The following is a 25,890-nucleotide window of genomic DNA, read 5'->3' on the forward strand; positions in this document are numbered from 1 at the left end:
TCTCCGTGTTGGTAAAAGATAAGAATTCTTAAGTATATTTGACTTTAAAATTCAAGTATTCCACTTGCTATCTGAGTTTGCTTTTGAATTTTCTTAGCTTAGATTTGAAAATTGTCTTGACATCTGTCTCAGCTATAGGTAAAAGGATACTTCTTAAACTAAAATGTGTAGGGTAGAAATAAAAAATTTTAAGATAAGTAATTCTGAAAGATTATACAATAATTAAGCTAAATATTTAGTGAATTAGAAGAAACAAATTACACTATATCTACATCTGGAATTTGTGAAATCTCATGCTCTGGTTTTTGTTTTTTTTTTTTAACATGGGCAGGAACTGGGAATCGAACCCAGGTCTCCGGCATGGCAGGTGAGAACTCTGCTCCTGAGCCACCGTGGCCCACCCTCATGCTCTGGTTTTGAAGCTAGGATTTGAGCTTTTTCTATCATTCAGATGTTACTTTCACAACTCTGAAAATGGTTTAGCTTACTTGACTAGAACCATCTCTTCACAATGAATATCTTTCTCATAACATACATAATATATAAATATTGAAATGACAATTTTATATAATTAATGTTTTCCATATTTCTTCTGACTTTTATAATGTTATACACCGAAATACTATATGACCAGATTTTAATATTTCAAATGATGGGTAGATATGGTTTATAAAAAATACTCTCAGCCAACTCCCAGACTTTTAATTAAGTGACTTTTCATTCCCAAAATAGCAACAAATAAAACCTAGTATTTTAAATATAAAGGATAATATGAAGTTAGTGATTTCTGAAAGGCACTTCTATATATGGTACCCTACTGTACTTTAATTATCTCAGTGATGATTTAGTTTCTTGTCACATATGGTATTCCACAGCATGCTATGTAAACACATTAGGCCCACCTGCCACTAAACTTAAGAAAATGTACTGATTTTTCAAGTTTGCAGTGAGTGCAGCTTAGAAAGTGACTTAGTTTTTCAATTTTGTGAATTTTGAATATAAAAAAAATTCTGACTATTTTAGAGATTACAATCTTTTTTTCTATAAATATGAATAACCAAAATATATCAAAATATGTTTAATAAATATTGACACAATTTATCTGGAGAAAAGAAATCATATTTTCAAATAGATTCTTAAGGACACCTGATCATCACTTACTGATGTGTGTATGGCTCAGTTTCCATGAAAACTACCTTAGGTCACAGAACTAAACAGATCACAGTAATTAATGATTTAAGTTCTGATTCCAGTTCTATTATAAAGGATGACCAATAAACAATCTGTGTTTTTCTGAAAACAGTCGATAAGATTATTACCTAGAAATACTTCTTAGAAAACATATTTATGACAATCAAGTAAACCTCTTTCAGCAGACAATAAAGATACATGTTCATAAATAAAAGTTCAGTTTAAATAAGTAATATACTTTCCTTTTATAAAAAAAGCAAAACCCCAAGTAAAATTAATTAAATTGTTAATGGCTATTACTTTCTGTTGAACTGAATTCACAAATCACTGTTACTAGAAATGAAGGGCTTAAGAGACATTCATATAAACAATTGTGCTTGACAAAGAAAACAGAGCAACTCGCAGCAGTCTGAACTTAGTCTAGGATAAGATATAAGATCAACTAGCAGTTTGTAGGCTTTCTCTCAAATAAGAGCAAAGAGGAAATCTAAAGTTTAGATTCTAAACTATACCCATCATCAAGGATAAGCACACTATAATTTTAACTCTAGTCTAGGATAAGATAGAAGATCAACTAGCAGTTTGTAGGCTTTCTCCCAAATAAGAGCAAAGAGGAAATCTAAAGTTTAGATTCTAAACTATACCCATCATCAAGGATAAGCACACTATAATTTTAACTCTAGTCTAGGATAAGATAGAAGATCAACTAGCAGTTTGTAGGCTTTCTCCCAAATAAGAGCAAAGAGGAAATCTAAAGTTTAGATTCTAAACTATACCCATCATCAAGGATAAGCACACTATAATTTTAACTCTTGGACTTTTAGAAGGTCTACAAACCACCACAGATTTTCTATGTGATTCTAATGTAAAATACACTGTAAACAGTTTTCTCTCCAGACCTTTATATACCTGTATCAGTAAAAAAGGCAAACCAACATTCAGTAAAGCTTGGTAAAGGACACTGTGGTAAGTTATTAAAATATTTGTCATACAAATGCTAGATGAGCACTGAATTAAGACAGTTAAGTGGTGTAAGTTTTACCAGAAAATGACTTCTTGTCAGCCATTCTAAATTCAGACTTAAAAATTCAACCCAATGTCAGATTAAATCCCAAAGGTCAAATGAATATTTAAAATATCAAAAAGCCTCTTTTTATGGAGCAGTTATATGCTTCAAATTTAAAAGAACTTTAAAGGATAATTCATTTTGATTTTATATTTTTCATAAATCTTCATAATGCATAAAATTCAGACATTCAATTTCCAATATTACTGAGTTCAATTAAATTTGCTTATTTAATGTACTGTGACAAGAGACTCCTTAGAGAGAGTGTTCTGCTCAGTCCTTAGAGTGGCACAATTCTCAATGACTATTTAATTTGAAAATAAACACTTATGTACACTGTTTTAACAGTATATGAGAAGAATTCTATTTGTAAAATTCACACTGAGGAAAATTTGGAAAATAAAAAAGAAATGAAAGGGAAAAAAGAAGAAAAATCATTTTTTTCCCTACTCAGAGATTTCTTTCTAATACAAACAATTACCAAGAAATTACATTTGCCTAAGCTGGTCTGTCATGCATTTGTAGTTCCAGAAAACCTTTCACAGGGATTTAGATGAGAATTCTATGCATATGAATTCACAATTTATTACTGCTCAAAGAGTAGTACACTAGAAAGATCAAATAAGAGTGAACCAAACAGGGGTCTCCAAGCTCAGAGAGATCATCTTATAGTAGTAAGATAATGGCCTGTCATGCATACTCTATGGCTTTTTAGAAAACAGAGCTTAAACAAAGATGAAAAGTTAGAACAGTAACTGGCACTGTCACCATAAAGAATCTAATGAATACTTAGCAGCACCTGTGAATATATATGACTTGGAGGTGTTCCAACAGATAAAAGTTGTTGAGCTCTGTATCAAGTATACCCTAGGAAAGACTAAATAGTGAACGATACTCTATTCTTTAAATGACGCAACATTAAGTCTACTTTATACCTTACATAAATTCAATTGAATTGTCTCTCAAATGTACCCCACAAAAGACATGTTCAAATCTTCATCTGTGTACCAGTGGGAATGAATTCATTTGTAAATACAACCTTTTGCAGATATTATTATTAGTCAGTCAGTCAGAAGAAGCCAAAAGCTGGAAAAAAACAGAGAGTAGAGACAGAGCACTATGTGATTGAGGACTACTATTACCAGAACAGAGAAAGCATGACCTGGCCGGTATCATGATTTTGGATTTTTTAGCCTTCAAAAATATGGGACAATAAATGCTTGTTGTTAAAACCAACCCATTGTGCAGTATTTGTCATAGCAGTTCTGGCAAACTAAAACATGATCTAACTTTTAAATGTCAGTTTGTTTAAATCTCACTTGCACTCTATACATTGCCTATATTTGATTTAAAACACTAAAAAGTTAAAATTTTATCTTCAAAATTCTATTTTCTGAAAATTTTATAAAATAGTTATACTAGCAATTATTAATGTGGCTGTTCATTAGAATCAACTGTGAAACTTAACAAATGCAAATGCTCACTCTCATCCTTTCCTCTTTCCCTTCCTGAACAATTCAGTCCAAAAGCCATCAAGGCCATGTTGGGGGAAAGGGAGGAGAGGCAGAAGATGACAAAAGATTAAAACAGGGGATTAATCGATAAGAATCTATATTACAGATAATGGGAAAGTTTCTGACAAAGTAGTTAACACATACGGAAAGGGAGAAAACTAAAATGATTTTCAATCTATAAAGATACAGGAATATAGATGTAAACGCATATACGTATTAAAGTATAAAAAAATAATAAAACATAAAGTATATATATACATCTAGTCCTTGGCCTTGTCTACTGAGATGAACTAGAGCATCCTAGTAACAACGAACATACCAAATACCCAGATCTTGGTTTCTAAATACCATTTTCCACTAAGAGGAACCAGGGCTCCCTGGAGTAATGGCTGATTCCAGTAGTGAGGGTAGGGAAAGTTAAGTTGAGCCTAGTACTTCTTCAATAAGGAAGAACTTGAGGAATGACAGAATTATCTCAAAAGGACACTTGAAAAGGGCTTCCACAAATCAAAACTGGGACAGTCTGAATATTAAAAAAAAAATGATAATAATCAATACAACCCCTTGAATAAAACAGAAAATGAAAATATCATGAGAAATAGGATATTTACATACTCTCAAGATTCTTCTCTCCATATTAATTATTAATTTAAAAAAAGTGGAGAAGACTGGCAGACAAAACCTTAATCAAGTGATTACAGTTAACTTTATCATCTATGGTGGTTGTGCATGTGTGTGTGTTTCCATGTGTCTTTATGTATACATGTGTATACTGGTGTCTCCTCATGTAAATGTATATGTCTGTGTTGATGAAGGTGCTCATTTTCATGAAACCTAAAGTGACTACCGAGGTTCATAAAGAGTCGATGAGACAGAGAAACAATCTTATCATGCCATACCTCAAGGTTTAGGTAGAAAAACAGTCATTCTACTTTTAAATTCATATAATTCATTAAATTCATATAATTAAAGCTAACAACTTAGAGGTGCATTTCAGCTTTGTGCGGTAAAATTAAAAATTATGGAATTTGGTATGATAAATCTGTGAGACTTCTATGGAATTTCTTTAAATGTAACAGGCAAGATTAATGACAGGAAAGATTTTTTGCCTTCAGGGCGCCCAATGCAAATACCCTGCTACTTGAAAGATAAAATAATATGGAAATATATAATGCTGCTGAGAATATACATGGCAGTATTTTAGAGTTTCCCATGAAACGTAGATTTGGAGAAAAAATAATATTAAAATGCAATGCATTTTCAAGCAAATATTCAACTATATACCCTAACCTTATATTATCTAAAATTCTAAGCAAAAATAATTTCTCACACGGGAGTCAAATTGTTATAATAAAAATTAAGACTTAATGGACTTAACAATCTTGACTAACAAAGAAAGGGAATAGAAGATATATTTTATGGCTGTAATAAGTTTTATATTCACTTAAATTTACTGGCAACTTATTTACATCCCTCCTTTTCACGACAGTAACTACTTCTTATCTTACTTTTTCATATCATTGAGATACATGAACATGGCAAATACACCCAATATTACTTAACAAATAATTTTCCACTACAGTAAATTAAGGGAAATAAAGAATTAGCAAAGCATATTAACTTCCATTCTGGGTTTCTTTCAGGCCCTAAGATCACAGTAATTTGTCTGACTCAAATGTTAATAATATACTGCTTTTTTAATTTAAAAGATTCTATAGCAATTCACTGAATCATAAAGTACGACATTATCAATGCTTCCTTCTCAGGTCCCTCTACTAGCAAACACCTTTCAGTAGAAAATGGTAACCAGAAATTTACTATCCACTGGTTGGAATGGAAATGTTCAAAAGCAAGCAAAACAGAAATGATTCAACACAAATAGGGGATGAAGTAAGTATGCACAACTTTCAACTTAAGTGTTACAATAAATTTTATTTTCCATTGGAAAAAAGTAGAAATATGTAATAGTAATGTAGGTAAAATGAAAATACAATCCCATTTTACTGCTAAAATTGTTACAATAAACTACTGTGATATACCAAATAGAAGAGGCCACATTTGGATGACATTTTGAAAATGTTGATGTTTACATTTGGTACTCAACTATACATCAGTTAGAGTAGAGCAAACACAACAGAGGCTAATAATTCGTTTTCTTAATGGATTTTCATTCAGAATCCAAAGACCCACTTACTGGTACAGAGGAAAAAAAGGATCCTTCTTAAGGGGTACAGGTACCTGTAGCATCTACAAAATGTATGATATACTCCCAACAAATCTGAAATAAGACCTTTTGCATTTTCAATGTTTATTAACTAAATAAACATGTGACTTACTAAAGTTTCTCTTTGCATTTGATATAATGCTACATATTTATAGTAACTAGAAACTTTTCAAAAGAACATATGATTATCCTAATTATTTCATACAATATTTGTGCTTTTGTGTCTGGCTTATTTCATTCAACATGATGTCTTCAAGCAAATTCACAAAGTCAGAAACTAGAACACAGGTTACCAGGGACTGAGGTAGGGAAAGGGCATGGAAATTTAATGGTTAGTTTGGACAGAGTTTCTGTTTGGGGTGATGGAAAAGTTTTGGTTGATGATGATGGTAGCACAACACTGTGAGCATAATTAATAGCACTGAATTATATATTTGAATTAGGTTTAAGAGGGGAAATTTTAGTCTGTATATATGTTATTAGAATCAAAATTAAAATTGCCACTATCACCACCACCACCAGGACTGTACAATACAAACAGGGAACCCTCATGTAAGACATGGAATATAGGTTAAGCACAATTATAATAATATTCCTTCATGATGTGTAACAAATATACCACATTAATGTAAGGTCTTAGTAATGGGGGTGTGTGGTATATGGGAACTCTGCATTTTACACATGGTTTTTCTGTAAACCTACAGCTTTTCTAATAATAATTTTTAAAAAACATATACAAAAGGCAGCAAACTGCTTTTCTAATTTGCTTGCTGGGGGTAGGAAGGAACCTCACAAAAAACTCACTTAGAAAAATATATCACAAGGTGTCATATAAGATAAGTATTTAAAATCTGTAGCATTTCTCACTTAGAAAAATATATCACAAGGTGTCATGTAAGACAAGTATCTAAAATCTGTAGCATTTCACTATATTTTCATTTAAATATAATTTCTTGATGCATTTTTAAATTATACAATAAAATTTTTTTATATTAATAAGGGTCTAAAATCTGAATCTTCATAAAAAGATTAGAAAATAATACTTGCTATTGAGTAAGTTTATATCTTTGGGAAAATACTATGATTATTAAATAAAATGTACAGAATATTCATTTTTAAAATCATTATTTAAAAATGCAAATTTCAAATGCATTTTTGTAATAAGTAACTAAATTCTAGTTACTTAGAAAAAACCCTTCAAATGATTACAGTTTTCAATAAGTGAACTTTTGCAGAAGACTTCAGTGGTAAGCTGATGTAAGCTATATTAACTAGTAATAAAAAGAACATTTTTGATTTTAGAATATAACAGGAATTCACTATCAATTTCAATTCATTCAAGGAAAGAAAAATGCATTTAAGGGGCCTTTAAGAAAGATGGTTTAATATTCACACTATAATAGTTAATTGCTGTTGTCTTTTTAAGGAAGAACAATTTGATTAACCCACAGGTGACATAGATTTCTTAGTTCAAACATGTTCAATCTTTCTGTCAAATGAGTCACAGTACTAGGAGTATAACTATTCACTCACACACTTTACACCAAAGAACAATAATCATAGACTGTAGATTACCAAGGTTCAAGATTAGAATGTTGACTTTCTAAAGACATAATTTCAACAGTTTATTTTCTAGGATAATCTATTAAACAATCATAAATTTCACCCTTTCTACTCAGCTAAAATAAATATAAAAATATGATTTAGGATACAAAAAAGTTTTTTTTAAGAAATCATAAAAAAATTTGCATTACATTTATTTTATTTTAAGATGAATTGACTACAAAATAGAATTCGATTTTATTGAAAAACAAATGTAAGTCATAAGAATCAGGGAAGACTTTTCCTCCAATCCCTAAATTTGCTAAATTAGCAAAGGGTGACTTTTTTTTTTTTGGCTGCTAGAATACTATTTAATATGCTACAGTAATATAGAGAATGCACAAAAATGGCTAAATATTCTACACAGCAAATTTATATAATTTTGTAGAGCTTTTTTTTGTTTTTGCGTAATTTAAGGGCAACACCACTATATTGTTAAACTAGCACTATATTCTTAAAGTGTATGGGATTAAAATGTTGGTCCCTTATATTCTAATTCTCTATAAAATTAGGAAGCTGTTGGTGTGATATAGAAAGACCTGCAAAACTAAAGGAGGCAACTTTTCCTCATAGACTTTTTTTTTCTTACCTTAGAAGATGAAGAATCACACTCTTGACATATCCACCCATAACCTGTTTGTTTAGGAGACTTTTTCAAAGGAGGATCCAAACAGCCAAAATGGTAGCAGAGTCTACATTCATCACACCTGCAGAGTAAACAGATTTATGGTATATCTAAATGATGTAAAAAGCATTCTTTTCAAAGATATAAAGGCAAACTGTTGTACATTTCAATTTAGCACAGTTATTCTATCCTTGGCTCACAAGATTATTAAATTAATTATGACAAAGGCAATCTAAACCTGAAATAAATGTCTCTGGAAAAATAAATTATATCAACAGTAAAAAGACAACACAAACATCATTCAGAACACTTTGATAGTAAAAATGTTAGAAGCATATGAATGAATATATGTGTACAGAGTCATATGTGTTAACAACCATAACAACTTCAGTTTTGAACTTAAAGAATTAATCATTTGGCTATGAGGTAGTTTAAAACAGAAATCTGAAAACATTTAGTAATATCAAACACAGATAATTCAAGTTATGAATACTATCCAATACATTGTGAATGCCTGTAAAATTTTAGAACCTTAAAGAATTCTATCAGGCTACACTATACTGCAATCAATGCTTTTAATTTATACCTCATTACTCTCTTTCTCCAAGTTGAAGGAGATTGCCAATGAATGTTCTAGCATTTATAGTGTGTTAACACAATCAATAGCAAATAAAAACAATCTACATATGTAATCATGGAATACTTGAAAGGGTAAGAAACCTAAGAATTTCATAATACTCTCTTGAAATTTGTCTATACTTTCTCTCTGTGCATTTGGTTTTTCAAAGAATCTCTTACCATATTAGCTTATTAACAAATCTATTGATAGTGTCTTTTTCACCTCAGATATATAAAATCTAAAAAAACTATCATACCTATTCTTCGTTTCAGACAATCTCATCCTGCTGACGATGAAGAAAGATCTGTATTATTTCAGTGTTTTGTAAAAAGAATTTTGCATCAGTTGGAACAACAAGACCAAAATTTAACAACAAATAAGAAAGATGCATACGTCTTATAGAAGGGGTTATATTCTTCATTTTCTTTGTGTAACCTTTGTACATTTATTTGAAAAACACTTTTTTCCAAACCAATTCTGTCATATTCTCTTTAAATCTTTCTGAATTAAAACTTCATAAGTCGAGAAATCCACAAGAAACTAGAGAGAAAACTTTAAAGACATTATTACTTGAATAAAATGCAAAATTACTATTTAATAACCTTTATTAGAAAAAAAAAGAAAGCTATCGTTAAAAGCAACACACAGAGAAAAATAATTGATTTTAAAATACCTATCACAATGAAAGGAGCTATAAATCTTGATTAAAAAATTCATATCATGCTACAATATAACCCAATCTCCAAAAACCCATTTGGGAAGCAGGAGTTTCAGAAAAGTTAAGCAACTTAACTAAGTTATTCCAGTACATGAAGTTTAATACACAATTATACGTCAAAAGTAAATGCATTTTTCCCCATAGAGCATTTCTTTATGAACCAAATAAGCTTATATACTTTTCATCTCCAAAAACATTTTCTTTTAGATGCAAGATACCATATTACACTAGTATTAGTCTTACATGGACTTGATAATTCTAGTATAGGAGTACATAAAATCAAATTGGAATAATAACACCTTCCTTATTATGGAAATATTATAAATGAACCATCTAAAATACATATCTGAAAGCAGTTAAAATATTGAAATACCTGCTTTTCTGGCATTGAGAAAAAAATAATAGATAATATACAGCTTACCTCAAAAATAAGAGACACTAAACAGCAAGTGAAACAAATATATACTTTTTCTTTCCCAATACAGCTTACTGACCTTTCAATTGGTAAAATTTCTGTTCTACTAAATACATAGATAAAGGAACCTTCAGAGTATAAGCAATTCTGAATTTATAAGAGGGTTGAGATTTCTAAATAGCTGACAGCATATTTCTTCAAATACTAAAACTATTATTTTAATCATCTCTGATGGAAAATTTTAAAAGAATCCTATTATTTGCTTCACCAAGAAAATATTTTAAATATAATTCACTTTATCTTTGTCATCTTATGGTCATAGCATGAGTAACAAAAATGGCTACTGAATCTAAAAGCATACTAGCCCTTTGTATCTGTAGTGAGTATCCTTAGTCTGCTGTTGTGTTTTAATTCTTGTGTTCAATGTTTAGAAGTTTTCAGGTCCTCACTCACTAATAGCCAATGCTTCCTAATATTGTTAGTGTATTTGTCTTTAAGCACCTTTTTCCCCAACAATAATCTGTTCTGGATATAGAAACCAGACCACTAAGCATATTAACACTATGCAAAAATTGAAGCTAAAAGGTCAAGGAAATGAGACTTCTACTGAATTAACTATATGGACTGAATGTGGGATGTTAACTAGGCTTTTTGCTAAATTTCAGGTTTTCAGGCAATGTCCATATGGTTTGAACTGCTGATTAATCTGAGCTGGAGAAGTGAGGAGTTATGGTACTAAGTTTCTTAGCTCAACATCAAATTACACCCTAACCACTGCATATTTATAATTCTGTCATAATAATCTGCAAATTATGACTTCTAGTGTGTAACTTGAGGCGAACACCATCATGAATGTAAAGGTGAATCATAATTCATTACTTTTTACCTTCATGTACTTAGGTAATTTATGTTGGTATAGCTATGGATTTTCATCTAATAAATTAAGAACAAGTCTGCTACACTAATATAGTTCCTATCTGTTGCTGATTCCAATTATAAAAATCAAGTTATCTTGTAGCACAAGAACTAATACAGAAGGAAGAAGAAATGCTAACTCTGACAGAAGATAATGTTGACGTATATGTCATTTAGAAATAACCTAATCCTTACTGATTAATGCCTTCATTAGTGATACTTTCTAGAATGAATTCATTAATGATACTTTTTAGAATGAATTAGTATGGAACTCTAATGTAGTTGTGACAGGTTCTAGAGGGAAAGCAGCATTCACTTGTCAGAATTAGGGGATGATATGGAAGTTCTCTAGGTTTATAGCTGACTAACCAATAAATAAAACTATAAGTAGCCAAAAGCAACAGTTAATACTCTTAGGAACAGCCAAAGTCCAGGAGAGGAAAAGCAAACACATTTAAAAATAACCTAATCTTGAAGTCAACAGCCACGTTGCTAAATACAAGTTCCTTTTAGAGATGTCTGAAATTATTTCCATCTGGAAAAAAATTGGTTGTTTTACACTGCAGAAATTTATAGCTTTAAGTAACAAAATATATTGAATAACACAAGTGAATGCTAACAAAATTTGCAAGAATCAACATGTCATAAACAAATGTAAGAAGCACCATTAAGAATCCGAGATATCAAAGAACAACACAGGTGGTCAAAATAGTGGCCACACACAAACATACCACTTTGTATCACTTATCAAATCTTGTAAGCCAAGAAATTCTATTACAAATTCATACCATTTTAAAAACTTAAAAAATTAATAATCCATATAAAGTATACATTCATTCTGCTACCTAAAAGCTGAAATCAAGTTGTAGTTATTGATTAACTACTATTTATTGTCTCTACCTCTATTTCTTATATATACTTGGAAACAAGTAATTAAAGCACATAATATATATTATAGTATATACTTATTAAAGTAAATGTATATAATATAGTACATACTTATCAAAGTAAATAGTGAATGTTTAAAATAACTTTTGCAAAAGCAGTCACTGACCCACAAAAGCAGTGATATATCACAATATACTTAATTAAATAACACAAATGTCTATATACTAAAAACAGACTATTCTAAAATACCAGTAGCACATTATTAAATACGAATGCAATATCTTAAAATATTAAAAAAGAATACAAAATTAACCTTTAAGGAAACACTATGGATTTTTTCAATAAAATGCAATCTGGACATTTGAAGAAGTATCCTTTAGTCATCTAATAAATACTGTACATATGATAAGACATTCTAAATTTACAATTTTAAATGAGATAAAACGAATCCCATTTATAAGATAAAACAAACCTGAATGTTTAATTAGATTCTTACTAAGTACAAATCCCTAAACACCAGATTCATAACAGACACAGATGTGAATAATAAAGTGACTTTATATACGGTCTTTTATATGTTAGTTAATAAAATGCAATGACCAATTAAACATAGTTCTATACATATTTACAATACTTACTTAGCATATGGTTAGTATAGCATTCTAGACAAAGAGGAAGAAAATGACTTATGTTCATATGTGCTATGATCCAAGTAGTCATCTGTTTATTTGATTACTGAAAATGTGCACACAAGTAAAAGGAAGCAACTGATTTATTTCCTCCTGTTCCTAGGAGACAAGACTAAAAGTCAGTGTTACATAGGGTTTGTTTAACTCCTTCAATTTTCAACTGATAATTTTATTAGGGGATTACTCCAAATAAATAACTAATTTTTAAAAAACTAGTCAAAATATTTAAGTACATATTAGGGAGGAAAAAAGAATGGCCTCTTTTTGACTTTTCCCTTAGAGCAGAAAGGCTTTTTTTTTTGCTTTAGTAGTAAAGAAGAGGGAATACATGATAAAACAATTGATTTGATTTCTCTTTCATTGTATACTCCTTCTGAACATCTCATTGTTTTAGTTATCTAAATGAAGTGCCTCTAAAACAAACAAACAAAATACTGAAGTACAATGCCTATGAATATAATTTATAGACAGACAACAAACTAAACTTCAGGAAGACAAACAATGACAGCCATAACATAGACTTGAAAAGGATATAAATTTTCCATGATGGAGATCAAGTTGACGCACAATCAGTTGTTTTTTTAAGTTAATGGAAGATTGTATTTAGACCCTCTTCAAGTCTACATAGAGTAAAATATTAAAACTTTAAAATATGTAGTATTACATCTGTTCACTTTAAAAGAACTAAATAGCAAGAGAATTGATGGGTTGGATTTTCTTTTTATAATTTCTATGTAAATATTTGTAACAAGATCAAACAAATTAATGAGATTTAAATTAAAACCTTACTAGCCGCACAAATACCTACACGAATTTATTAACCAGCATTGATGGATTTTTTTCACTGAATAGTATAGCCAATTATTTCAATTAAACATCTTACAAGATGGAGAAAATGTACAAGCTCACACAAAATTCTGCATTCTATCAATATTAAAGTAACACAATTATCAACAATAATCTATTCCTTATATTGAATGGGTAGTAAAAAAGATAAAACTATTCTTTACTCATAAAGGTGTATTAATAGGAAAAATATTTGGATAATTATCTAAATCCTTATTTAGTAGCAACATAAAGAATGGGATCAATCAGCTACATTTGCAGCAGTCTGGTTACAAGATTAAAACTAAAATGAAAAATAAAATATAAAACAAAACAGTTCATATAAAAATGTCAAGTACCTCTTCACAGCGTGAGAGATAGATTAGGCATTTCCATACCTGAAGCATATCTGCTTTGTTCTTTAATAAACTGATCTCCATCTGTCATGCCCTTGAAAATTTTTCAGCAGTACAACCTGCTGTGCTCAAGGCCCACAAAACTTTGTATTTCCCTCTTCATAATTAACTCATTATGCTCTAATCAATAACGTAGATCCTGATTTTACAATGTAAATCAGACAAATGAGATAATGGCTGGAGGTTAATCTCAATTTACAAAACCCAGCATGAGCATCCAATTTCATTATATCTATGTACCTGAAGAACAGTGACTCTTATTAGCAGGCCTGCAGAAACTCTTAGGGTGAGAACTGGAGAAGAGGCCTAAGCTTTTATAAAGAAATATTTGCAAAGCATGCCATATCAGATATATTTGTAACTTACAATTCTTAATATTATATACATTTTAAAAATCCTGATTCAGACTGGGAGGAAAAATATTCTGCCTTCATACAATAAAGTTAAGTCTCTTAAATGAGTTTCAATTGTCAAAAACAACTTCAGAAACTAAAGAGGGTAAAAATTCTTAATAATGTAAATAAACCTCTTCTGCTACGCAGAAGTCTTCTAATTTATTTGTATAGATTTTATTGAAATATTCATAAAACGTATATACTCCTATTGTGAGTTCTGACAAATAAGTGATTTCACATATTTAAAAGGAATGGTCTCATTAAGTACCTAACAGGATGTAAAAACAGAAATTAGATTATGACTGTGAATATTTTTATTATTTATTGGTCAGCAAGCTATTTTTAACATCATGAATGTAAAATCAGATAAACATTTAAAAGACAAATGAATGACTGATAAATGAAGCATAAATATAATTTTTAAACCTAAGATTGATAAAACTTTAAGCTAAATTTTTTTTCACGTTTTTATATAACAATAATTTCAAGTCTGTTTTTACAAAGAAATTACTGAATTATAGATAATGGCTACGTTCCTTGAGAGTTTTTTGACTCAGTTCAGTATGTAAAATAGTCCCATCCCTGTAACTGGTGTAAAATAAATATTTAACAGAATTTATAAAAATAAAGAAATTGTATTATATGTGTTATTACAGTTGAAGTTACTACAAATTTTCTTTATCTAGAAACATATTTTTGAAAAGCTAAGTGTCCTTCTAAGATGTTTTAAGCTACATTCTTTTATCAGTTGAGTAAAACATGAGGTTTTTTTTCAATGGTATATAAAAACAGTTCTCAAAGCGGAGTCCCTGGGTGGCAGCAGCAGCAGCAGCAGCCAGAGTCACATCAGCAGTATTACTCAAGAACTTGTCAGAAATGCAAATTTTCAGGGTTCAGCCCAGACTCAATAAACCAGAAATGTGGGAGTGGAGGGAAGGCAGGCTAGCAGTGGGAAGATAAAAGAAGAGGAATAGGGAAGCAATCTGTGTCTTTAAAAATACTTTCTGTGATTGTGATGAACTATAAAGTTTGAGAACCACCACTATACACCACCATATCATCCTTCTCTTAGTATTTCAGATTCACTTCCTTCATTTTTTTTGTTTCTTCCTTTCTCTAATGTGACAAATAAACATCATTTACTTGATATGCCATTTTCTCCTGTATATATCTGTGAAATTTGAACCATTTAATGCATACTTTCTTAAAAACACATTAATATCTCCTCTGAATAGCAACTGGAGACAAAGGTTAATTTTGTACTGTAAAAATAGAAAAGTGTATGGGAGACTATTAGGAGAAAGTTCTTTATTCTACTTCCTTCAAGAATTCTCCTATTCAAACCATACATTTACAAGACCTATTATTTTATGAATTATGTGGTAGATGTTTGTGATGTATGAAAAGCTTTTCAGGACTAATATCAAATATGGAACAACACATCCACCATTGAAAAATGCAAGATGGAGAATTATGACAATATAATCCTGAAACTGGAACCAAGATGGAAATGATTTTGATCAACATGACACAAAAACCACAAGGCTTAATGATTTCCCAAAAGACCTAAAATAAAATGACCATTAGTAATTTCACACTATATATTAAAAAAGGTCAGGGCATAATGCATTAGCAAAGACTCCATTAAGAAAATGGTAACCTGTCATTTTTCTAAAAATCAGCTAGAGTTCAGCAACAATATTAATTGCCTATTTTTTCTAAGCTTATGTAGTGACTAATAATTAGTCCTTTTTTATTCTTAAAAAAAAAAAAGAGCTTGCTGGTATTGCTACAGATTAATATTTTCCCTCCAATGCTATAAGAGGTCTTTAAATATGTTGAAAGTTCCAGTTTATACATAATTTTATATACATCATGTTACTTTTATTAAACATCTTATCCAATCTTACATGATTCCTTATCATAAATACAGATTATCAGCACATGGCATACACTTGTTCTTGATTATCTAAAACACTGCCTACTCTATTCCTAAAGTTTAAACTATTTTCAATTGTCAATATACCTAAAAAGATATCCCAAACCACATTTATAAGTCAGGGAACTCTAACAGACATGTTAACAATTTATTTACATGTATATACGCATTTCAATTTCAGCAGAGTCTCTTCTAAACCAGTTCAAGATGGAGTGATGGAATATTCAACATATTTCTGTCGCTGATTTAAAACTGGATCATTAAAGCTTGACGATCAAGTTTTAATTCTGTAAACCTCTGGAAACATACAGATGTTGATGATGATCTTTCATTAGATGGCAGGTTGTATAGTCAATAAGCTTTGTATCTCCCTCATTTCACAGCTTCATATTTAAGGTTGAGAAAATAAAATTACACTGAACAAAGCAAGTTTATATTAAAACAATAAAGATTGAATAAATTTGGGAATTACTAAAAAAATCTAGAAATCAACATATTCTTATTTCTGGGCTTAAAATCTGAAGTTATAAAAATTTCATGCTAATAAAATCAGTGGTTCAAACTAGGACTAATGAGTCAAAACTAGAATGCCATGTTTCACAAGTCTTACTTTCACTTTTGCTGAATATTATAAATAGAAATAACATTTAATGTGTCTATAGTTATTTCACAATGTAACATTTCATATATGAATATATGTATTAAATTAGATGAAGCATATTAGCAGACTAATGGAAAGCATTGTCTTTCTTGTTTGTTAGTGGTACTGTTCAACAACAGGGAATAACAACTTAAGTCTCATAGGCTTCTGTAACTCTTCAGTAAGTCCAAACACTGTATATTATCATTTGTCAAAGAAGCAGGGGGGGGGGGGCAAGACATTACTTACGAGGACAACTCTGACAAGACATTTATCCAGTATTTTTCCACAATGCACATATCAATTGTTTCTGATTAGTGCAAAAAAAACCAAAAAATTCACACAGGCAAATTAACTGCCTTGTCAGTCCAAGTAACAAACCAATCAATTACATTCTATCCAAATCTGACAAGCAAACAGAACTTTTTGCAGTGAAAAGCTTATGAAATGACAAGATAGCTGTTCTCCTTTACTTTATGTACTCTATTCAGAGTTTTATCCACATTTTTAAAATCAGTTATAAAAGAGGTTTCCGGGATTGCCTCCGAGGATGAGCTGTGGCAGAGTTGGGTCTCATGAAGGGTATCTACACAGTAAAGTGATAAGAAAAGAACATTAACATTTAAAGAACATAGCAGCTTTGCACTATGTCTTATGAAACATACTAACAATCCCACAGTAGAGTCAAATAACATATGACCTGGTCCAGAGACACAGATACTCTAAATCTAAATGCCATGGTCTTGCATTTTTTAATTATTATTGATTAAAATGGAACAATTTTATCATTTGAAACACTGAGTTGCCTCCTCTTGTATTATTATCATTTTTGGTTGGCAAAATAAATCTACCCCACAAAAATAAAAATGAAAATAATATAAAAGCGATGAGCTTGTATTTATATAAGCAAACATGTATTGGATCCATAAATGTTTTAAAATAAAAACAGCAGTTTGTTCTTTTTTTCATCAAATATGGCAATTTAGCAATGCTTAAGAAAGCAAGTAATGTGCTGAAAATAAGCATACCATATCAGAATGTTACAGGACTGATTATACTCAGTTGTAGAGTCTAAGGGAAGACATTTTCCAAATGATTTTTATCACTTGTGCCTACACTGCCTTTCTTTTAAAAAGTTTATACTAGAAATGTATGGTTACAATTGTCAAAAGTATATTTCAAACCAGCCAATTTAGTGGATAGTGCAGTAAAAAGGTCATAAGAAATGCACCTCACTGCAAAGATCCTATCAGTGATTATAACTGATTATAAATATACTAATTGGGGGCAGATTTATGAAACATATTCATTTGCTACCTTTGCATTTTTATTTTCAGAGGAGAAATTTCTGGTACCTAGTGACTAGAAGTAACATTTTTGACTATGGTAAACATAAAAATTTATAATTTCCCGCAGATATTTAGTTCTTTGTGGATACAGGTGAAACTGCCAATTAGTCACACATCTCAGAAAAAGTTCATTTTTAAATATAACTATCAGAGCTGTGTTTAATGCTTCTAAGTTCCATTGAGAAAAAGAAAGTGAAAAGTGGCACAATCAGAGACAAATAATGCACTACTGAGAAGAGATATCATGTCAAAGTAAGTAACTTCCCATAAAAGCAAAACCAAAATTGTGTTAGAATAAAGAATATAATGTGAAACATAATTTTCAGAGAAATGTTTTATTAACCAGTATATGAAAAATAAGTGGAAGCAGTTGAATTCCATTGTTGAATATTAAGGTCATTGGGCAAACTTTTCTTAGTGCTTCAGTCTCTAGGTGAAGAGCTTTCAGCACCTTCTAAATCTGATTATCTAAGAACTTTATCTGCAGGTTAAGCATTAGGGAAAAGCATAATGCAAGAGGAAGCAACCATGAAGTTTATAACAGAAGTGCAATTTCTATTGAAGGAGACTAGCAGACAACCCAAATGATAGATTTTAATTTTGTTTTGATATGCATTTAATACAGATACATATATCATGGTAATCTGCTTCAAACTCTGAAAAAATAAATAGCTATTGCTAATATGTCTCCAACCTAAATTTCATTTAATATTTCAATATTTCCTTTAAAGCCAGAATAAGAAGTTTGACTTGTCTCGGCTCCTATCTTTCTGAGACAAAAGATCTCTTTTAAATCAGAGACAAAGTTTTGGCTTTGTATTTATACCACAGTACCTAATAAGCTAATTTACAAATTAAAGTAGAAAAAGGAAAGAATTATTCTCAAAGGGCTTCCTTGATCCATGCATCAGTTAACTATCCACAATCTATACGGTTGTACAGTTGGAATTACCTGCCAAGAGGAGATATACATTTATTTTGTTCCAACAAAGTGATAAATGCTACGGAAGTGTGTGTGGTCAGGCAGTATGCATGTATAATGGCTAAAGCTGTATAAAATGGCCTAGCTTCAAACTCTAATTCCACCACTTTCTAAGTGATCTTGGGCAGTAATTCCCCTTAGTTTCCTCACTTGTAAAAAAGGGATAAAATTAATATCTACCTTACTGTGAGGACTGAATGAGATAATATATGGGAATCACAAGCACACTGATTGGTACATGATAACCTCTCTATAAATGTCAGCAACTATTAATATTAAGGATAGTCGATTTATCAAACACAACAGTAATAATTTCTAGAAGAAATTATATTTTAATATATAGGCAAATTTATATAATTTATATAACTTCTAAGTTAAACAATTTCGATTTCACATTGCTTACTGTCTCTGTAACTCATTATCTCATCTCTAAAATGGAGTTATTCATACCTGGTAGGAATGTTCTAAGAACTGAATGAAGATAGTACATTGAGAAAGCAGAGAACAGACACTGGGACATAGTATGCATCTAACATAAGCATTATTATAATTCCCAGGCCATAAAAACTTCAAAACAACATTTCTATGGGGTTCAATTGAAACATTAAAAATATGAGATTCTCATACATTACGTAGATATCAAAATTTGTCAACACCAAAATTTATATCCAATTTTATTTTTGAACTCATTTTACTCTAATTTCATTAATATTACAACGTCCAAAACAATACAAAATACATCAAAACCTTATTACACGAGGAGCAGATGAAACATGATGCTTAATTTAAAGAAAAACCAGAAAATAATATAATGCCAGAAGTTCGATTATACTGTTTTACATGGCTCCAGGGGCTGAAATTTTTAGGAGAACCATATCAGCTCACATGGAGAAACTGCCAATGGTCAGAACTATCTTAAGTGGGAATGAGTTATATACCTCAGATCCCAGTAGAAGCTCATTCCCTGTTACTTAGTAATGACACTGGGAGAGCATTCAAGTATCAGACAGATGGTAGGATTATAGACTTCTGGATCCTTTTCAGGATTCAATTGTGATTGTCCTGGAATCTCTCCGAGTTATATGTTATACAATTTGAGAGAAAAGGAGGTCGATGCCTTCGTTTTACTGATGAGAAAATTAGTTTAGAGGCAACTCTGAGTCATTCAGCTAGCCAGTGGCAAAACCATGGCTGAAATCCCAGTGTTTTCCAAATGGTTATATATATAGTAGATAAGCCCACTACTGTAGAAATTAATATTAACACACTTGCAATGGAAAATAACTAGAAAATTGCAAAAACAAATCTTACTAAAAAATAAATGGTGAAATGAGAAATATTTCATTGCTACATGTGCTTGAAATTATGATGTCTACTACTCTAAAATTACATACCCCAGATGTACCACACTTCACTATGTAATATATACCAGGTTCAGGCTTCTGTTTTCTTTAAATACAAATTACTTGTCAATACTGTGCTTATTTAAAAAATAAAAATAAAAGTTAAAAATTCAAACATTTATAACAAAGACAAAAGGTATTTATAAATCAAACAAAGGTACCTTAAAGGTTTAGTGTTTTAATGTGGATATGAAAGTCAAACAATGTCATACATCAAATGTGAGAGGCAGGTTAGCCATTCCACATGTCTAATAAAATCATCAAATCCACCTAATTACAGAAGAAAAAATATTCTTTTTTAACTTAAATATCATCAAAGCATTGCCTTAGTAAGAAAAATTCAATGATACCTGGGTTCCTTCATTATCCAAATAAAAACATTTTGAAAATTAAACAGAACCTCAATTTTTACTAATAGAAAAGCATTCTTTAAAAATCACTTTAAGATAAAGTTTATTTTCTAATTATCTCTTTAGTTTAAATCATTTATCACGAGTTTTAGAAAGCCAGGTCTAAGACAAAACGGTTACAATCTTGGTGGAAGGGATGGCCAAGTACCTTTTCAGAACAATTTTACAAAGCATTCAATTTTAAATATTAGAATGTTACATGCTATAAGACCTTTCTGCTAACCTAAACTATTCAGTAAACACCTAAAACAGTGTTAGAATCACAGTATTTAGAAAACGAAATAAAAACAGCAGGTTGCAGTAGGCAATGAAAAAGTGGGATTACATATGCCCTGCTCTGGATATTAGGAGTACACAAGTGGACCTTCCATAACTGGGCACAGGTTTGGCTATTTTGTTCGGTTAAAAAAAAAAAAAGATGCAGAAGGCTGGAAGAATTGGCATATATTAGAGCTACAGAACCTGGTTATATACTAGCAATAAAAATAAGGAGAGTCAAGGCAAACAGGGTGGGGCCCAGGGAGAGCTAATCAGAAGGAACAAGAGGGAAAGAAGGCATAAGGAAACACTGAAACAGCAAAGGTGAATACAATAAAAAGGCAGAGACGAAGAATGGGAAAGGCAGGGAATAATTATGAGGAAATATTATGATAAAGCATCATTCCCAAAATTATTCTGATACTTTTAGCTTTCAAATAATTTCCAAAGACTCTTTGACAGATTGGAGGTAGGGGAAAATGAAAAATGCCAGAGAGACTGAAATTGAGAAAGAGGAAAACATGCCAAAATTTGGGATTAAACATACTTCACTGATCCTTATTCAGTGCAATGGTCTTTACTGAACAAGTCACTGAATTAGGTACAATGGATATAATAAATGCAGTCTGACACAGTGGCTCAGCAGGCAGAGTTCTCGCCTGCCATGCTGGAGACCTGGGTTTGATTTCCCGGTGCCTGCACATGCCAAAAAAAAAAAAAAAAAAATGCAGTCTGAGAATGAAAAGGGAAGGGATAAGGACTAAGATAGCTCTAACTCTTGTCTCTAGCATGAATTATATGTTTCTGAGGAAGTTATTTCTGGTATGGGAAAATATTCAAACAATAGCTGGGTAACAAGGTATGAAGGAAATTCCTGAGGAGGTTCAAAAATCAAGTAAGTTTTTAAATAGTGCAATCTCTCAAATTCCTCCTAGCCCTGATTCTAACATACCAAAAAAATGAAACTCTGATATCAAATAATACAGTCTGCTACATTTCTATTGCAATACTCGTTAATTTCAAGTGGTAATTTAGAAAATTGAAGAGCTTCAGCTGTTGACACCTGTGACAGATTAGGAAGGGTGCTAGGCCTCTTTTAATAAAGAACAAAAGCTATAATGTTTCTAGAAGGGCTGCAACATTGTTGTCCAACAGAGGCACAGATAAATCCCACTGTGGAAAGACAAGAGGAAATAATCCTCTATCCCTTAGGGAGGAACAGGAAATAGTAAGACTGAGTTGAGGGACACTGAAAACTCTCTTGTTTCATACCACCAAACCAGCAAGCACTAAATAGCAAGCATTAGCAGTCTACTGATAAAGGAGAGGAAAGACTGTGGGGAAAGACCACCTTTGCTGCACAGGCATACAGGGGCATAAATATTTCAGTATCTACTGTTCAACCCATGATGTCCAACACATTTGAGGTAACTAGGAAAGATACATTACTTAAAATATAACTAACTGCTTAAAGCAAAAGCAGTAACAATGTGTTGAGTTTTCAGCATATTTGTAGAAGACAGGAGCACAAAATACCACAATAGAGAAGGGGGAAGAATTGGAAGTACATTGTTGGAAGGTTCTTCTTACACTATATTGAAGTATAAATAATATCTGAAGAGAGTGTGATAGTTTAAGATGTATATTGTACCCTATGGTAGTACAAAAAATTTCTAAAGAGGTCTAAATAATAAGACAATAATAGAGATTAAATGGAATCATAACATTAATTGTAAAAGTAAGCAGAAAAAGAGGAAAAGAGAAAGAAAGAACTGATGGAATAAACGAGGACACTAGCAAAATATTAGCTTTAAGCCCAATCATATCAGTAATTACATTAAATCTAAATGATGTAATCTCAATAATAAGATAGAGATTGTCAGATTGGACAAAACAGCCAAGTCCCAACGATATGGTGCCAATTTCTAATTGGCACCATATCCAGTCCACGTTAGATTTGTATGTGTGTGTGTATATGTGTGAATGCATATTTGTGAATATGTATATAGTTTATAAATACAAATATAAACCTATTTATATATGACAAAGATTGTTAAAAGCAACAGAGAGAATATAAACTATGCAAATAATAAAAGTAAAATAACAACAACAATGAAAAAACTGGGGTGTATATAGCAAATTCAGATAAAGTAGGCTTCAGAACAAGAATGCTACCAGAGATTAAAAGGGATGTTAAATAATGATTAAGAGCTCAATTCACCAAGGAGAAATCATTTAAAAAGTTCAATGCAAAAAGTAAAAACCAATAGAAATGGAAAGTGAAATAGGCAAATCTCCAATTACAATAGGAGACTGTAATACTCATTTCTCAGTAATTGATACAACAAGTAGACAGAAAATCAGTAGGTATACAGAACTCCCAAACAACACTATCAACCTACATTTGTAGAACATTCCACTTAACAATGGAAAATTATGCATTCTTTTCAAGGGCACAAAGAACAAAACAGACCATATTCTGAACCAAGAAGTAAGCTTCAGTGCATTTCAAAGAAGTGAAATGATGCAAAGTATGTTTTCAAACCAAAATTTAAATAGAAATCATTGACCAAAAGATGTATATGAAAGGCCTAAATATTTGGAATTCAAAAACACACTTCTAAATAACCCATAGATTAAAGAGGAAGTCACAAGGCAAATTAGAAGTTTAAACTCTAAAACCTGGAAGCTAGGACTTCTGCTGGCAGGACTGTACGGCAATCTCCAAAAACATAAGTCTTGAGTATAACAGCAACAAACCATGGTCTCTGAGAGGTAATTGTCAGATATGACACTATCTTAGAGCTGTCTATAGCCAATCTGGTTCAAGGGTCACAATGAGGTTAACCCCCTTTTTAACTAGGCTGTGGTCATTTTCCATGCAAAATTCTAAATAATTCCCATACTTCAACATTTTATAATGCCACTAGGTGAAAAGAACTGTCTCCTCCTAAAAGGTGCCATGAATCAACAATCAGCTTCACCTAGTACAAAAAGGGGCTTTTTGTTTATGAGATCACCAAATAAGGGCAGCACCAGTGTATTCAGCACTGGTGCTGAATCAGCAACTGAAAAATTTAAATGAATAACTATATGAGCACACGCAAACAACGTATGGAATAAACTCCAAGGTATAATTTCTTGTTGTTCACCTTTGCATCTCCAGCACTAAGCACTTGGTACAAACATATACATATAATTTCCTGAATGAACACTACTCCAAAATCTTCCCCAAGCAGTTGAACCTATAATGAAAGGGTGAACCTACAGCCCCGATACAACTGACATAAAATAGAAGTACCAGAGCAGAGACTTTTCCTCAGTAGAATTAGTCAAGTTCTTTGGAAAGTTCTTTGTAAAGAACCCGTTGCTATAGACAAAGAATTTACTGATTCAGAATCTCCAAGAGTGGGAAATTTTTTTGTATTTCCTTCTACAGGTGGTTTGCATCCTTAGCCAAGTTGAAAAAATCACTATCTTAGGACTTCAGCGTGTTTTCTCTCTTTAAGTAGTGGTTCTCAAACTACGGTACCTAGACCAGCAATATCAGCATGAACAAGGAACTTGTTAGATATACAAACACTGGGTAGGATCCCACATCTTTCAAAATAGAAATTCTGTTTTAACTAGTCTGTCAATTGATTCTAAAGCACCCTAAAGTTTAAGAATCACTGTCTTAAAGTAAAGAACATGCTTCATAAAAGATAAATCACAAAGTAAAAGGCGTGAAATAAAAGTAAAATAAAATAAAGGAAGTAGGAGACAAATTTTAAATATTTGACAGCTTTACTGAGTCTGACAAGTTGACACTTGAACAAGCAGTGACAAATATTATTCATACACAGAGATATATCAAATTAAAGTTTTTTAAAAAATAAGTAAATAAAACAGATGTATACCACAAGTTCAACTTGGAGCTCTCCTACTTGGTGGCAAAATTTCTCCAGACTCAGTCAGCAGCCTGACTAAACCAAGGACATCTACTCAGTTCTTTCAGCTCCTCCATTCTAATGAAACATGATTTCATTTCAGACCTTCACTATCAAAGACACAGTCAGGTACTTGAAGAAAATGTCTAAGTTAGGATTGGCTGCCTGAAGGCCACAGAACATATTTGTAAAACTAACCAAATCTATTTCCAGAGTTTTATTTCTCTCAATATTTATAATCCCACAATTTTAAATGTCTATCAGAAATTTCTAATTCAACATGCCTGACAATAATCCCTAAGTCCCAAGTGACTCCATTTGCCTATTTATGTGTCTTCAAAATTAAACACACTCACTCATCTACTACTATTCTCTCCAGTTACACAGCTTAATGCCAACCAGTTTGTTTTAACACACTCCCTTCTTCCTTACCTTCCCATTTTTAATTATCTACTGCAACATTAGCTCTCCTGGATCTTTTCATTCCTTTTCATTTTTACTTCCAATATCTAGCTTCCTAGCTTCCAAACTGATTCACCTCCAGGCAGCTCATTCATTCATCTCACAGGCTACCACAATATCAATCTTCCTAAAGTACTATCCTTCGCCTTTAAAAAATTGCATCAGGCAGAATTCTGTCCTGACATGCTAGAGAACCGGGTTTGATTCTCAGTGCCTGCCCACGTGAAAAAAAAAAAAACCCATCAGGACTCTCCAATTTTTAGCCTGAATCCAGGTCCCAATCTACCTTCCCCTAAATCTACATCATACAACTCCTACTGTCCCACACATGTATTTTTACTCATATTCATTCATCACCTTGAAGGATTTGCTATCTTCCATCTCAGTCTCCTGAAACTTGTCCATATTTCAAGATG

At 31.4% G+C, this 25,890-nt stretch overlaps 1 protein-coding gene across 3 annotated transcripts in view; it reads right to left on the bottom strand.

The window, feature by feature from the left end:
* Positions 1-25,890, bottom strand: part of PHF14 (PHD finger protein 14) — a 236,051-nt gene that overhangs the window by 48,065 nt on the left and 162,096 nt on the right. For 2 of the 3 annotated variants that reach the window (XM_077122758.1, XM_077122768.1), the window contains exon 17: positions 8,187-8,304. In XM_077122758.1, the coding sequence (XP_076978873.1) occupies positions 8,187-8,304 (118 nt within the window). Of the gene's footprint in view, positions 1-8,186; positions 8,305-17,129; positions 17,268-25,890 lie in introns of those variants that run through there. The other variant, XM_077122776.1, reaches the window with a different exon arrangement.

Source organism: Tamandua tetradactyla, chromosome 1 (assembly GCF_023851605.1).
Source record: "Tamandua tetradactyla isolate mTamTet1 chromosome 1, mTamTet1.pri, whole genome shotgun sequence".
NCBI lineage: Eukaryota > Metazoa > Chordata > Mammalia > Pilosa > Myrmecophagidae > Tamandua > Tamandua tetradactyla.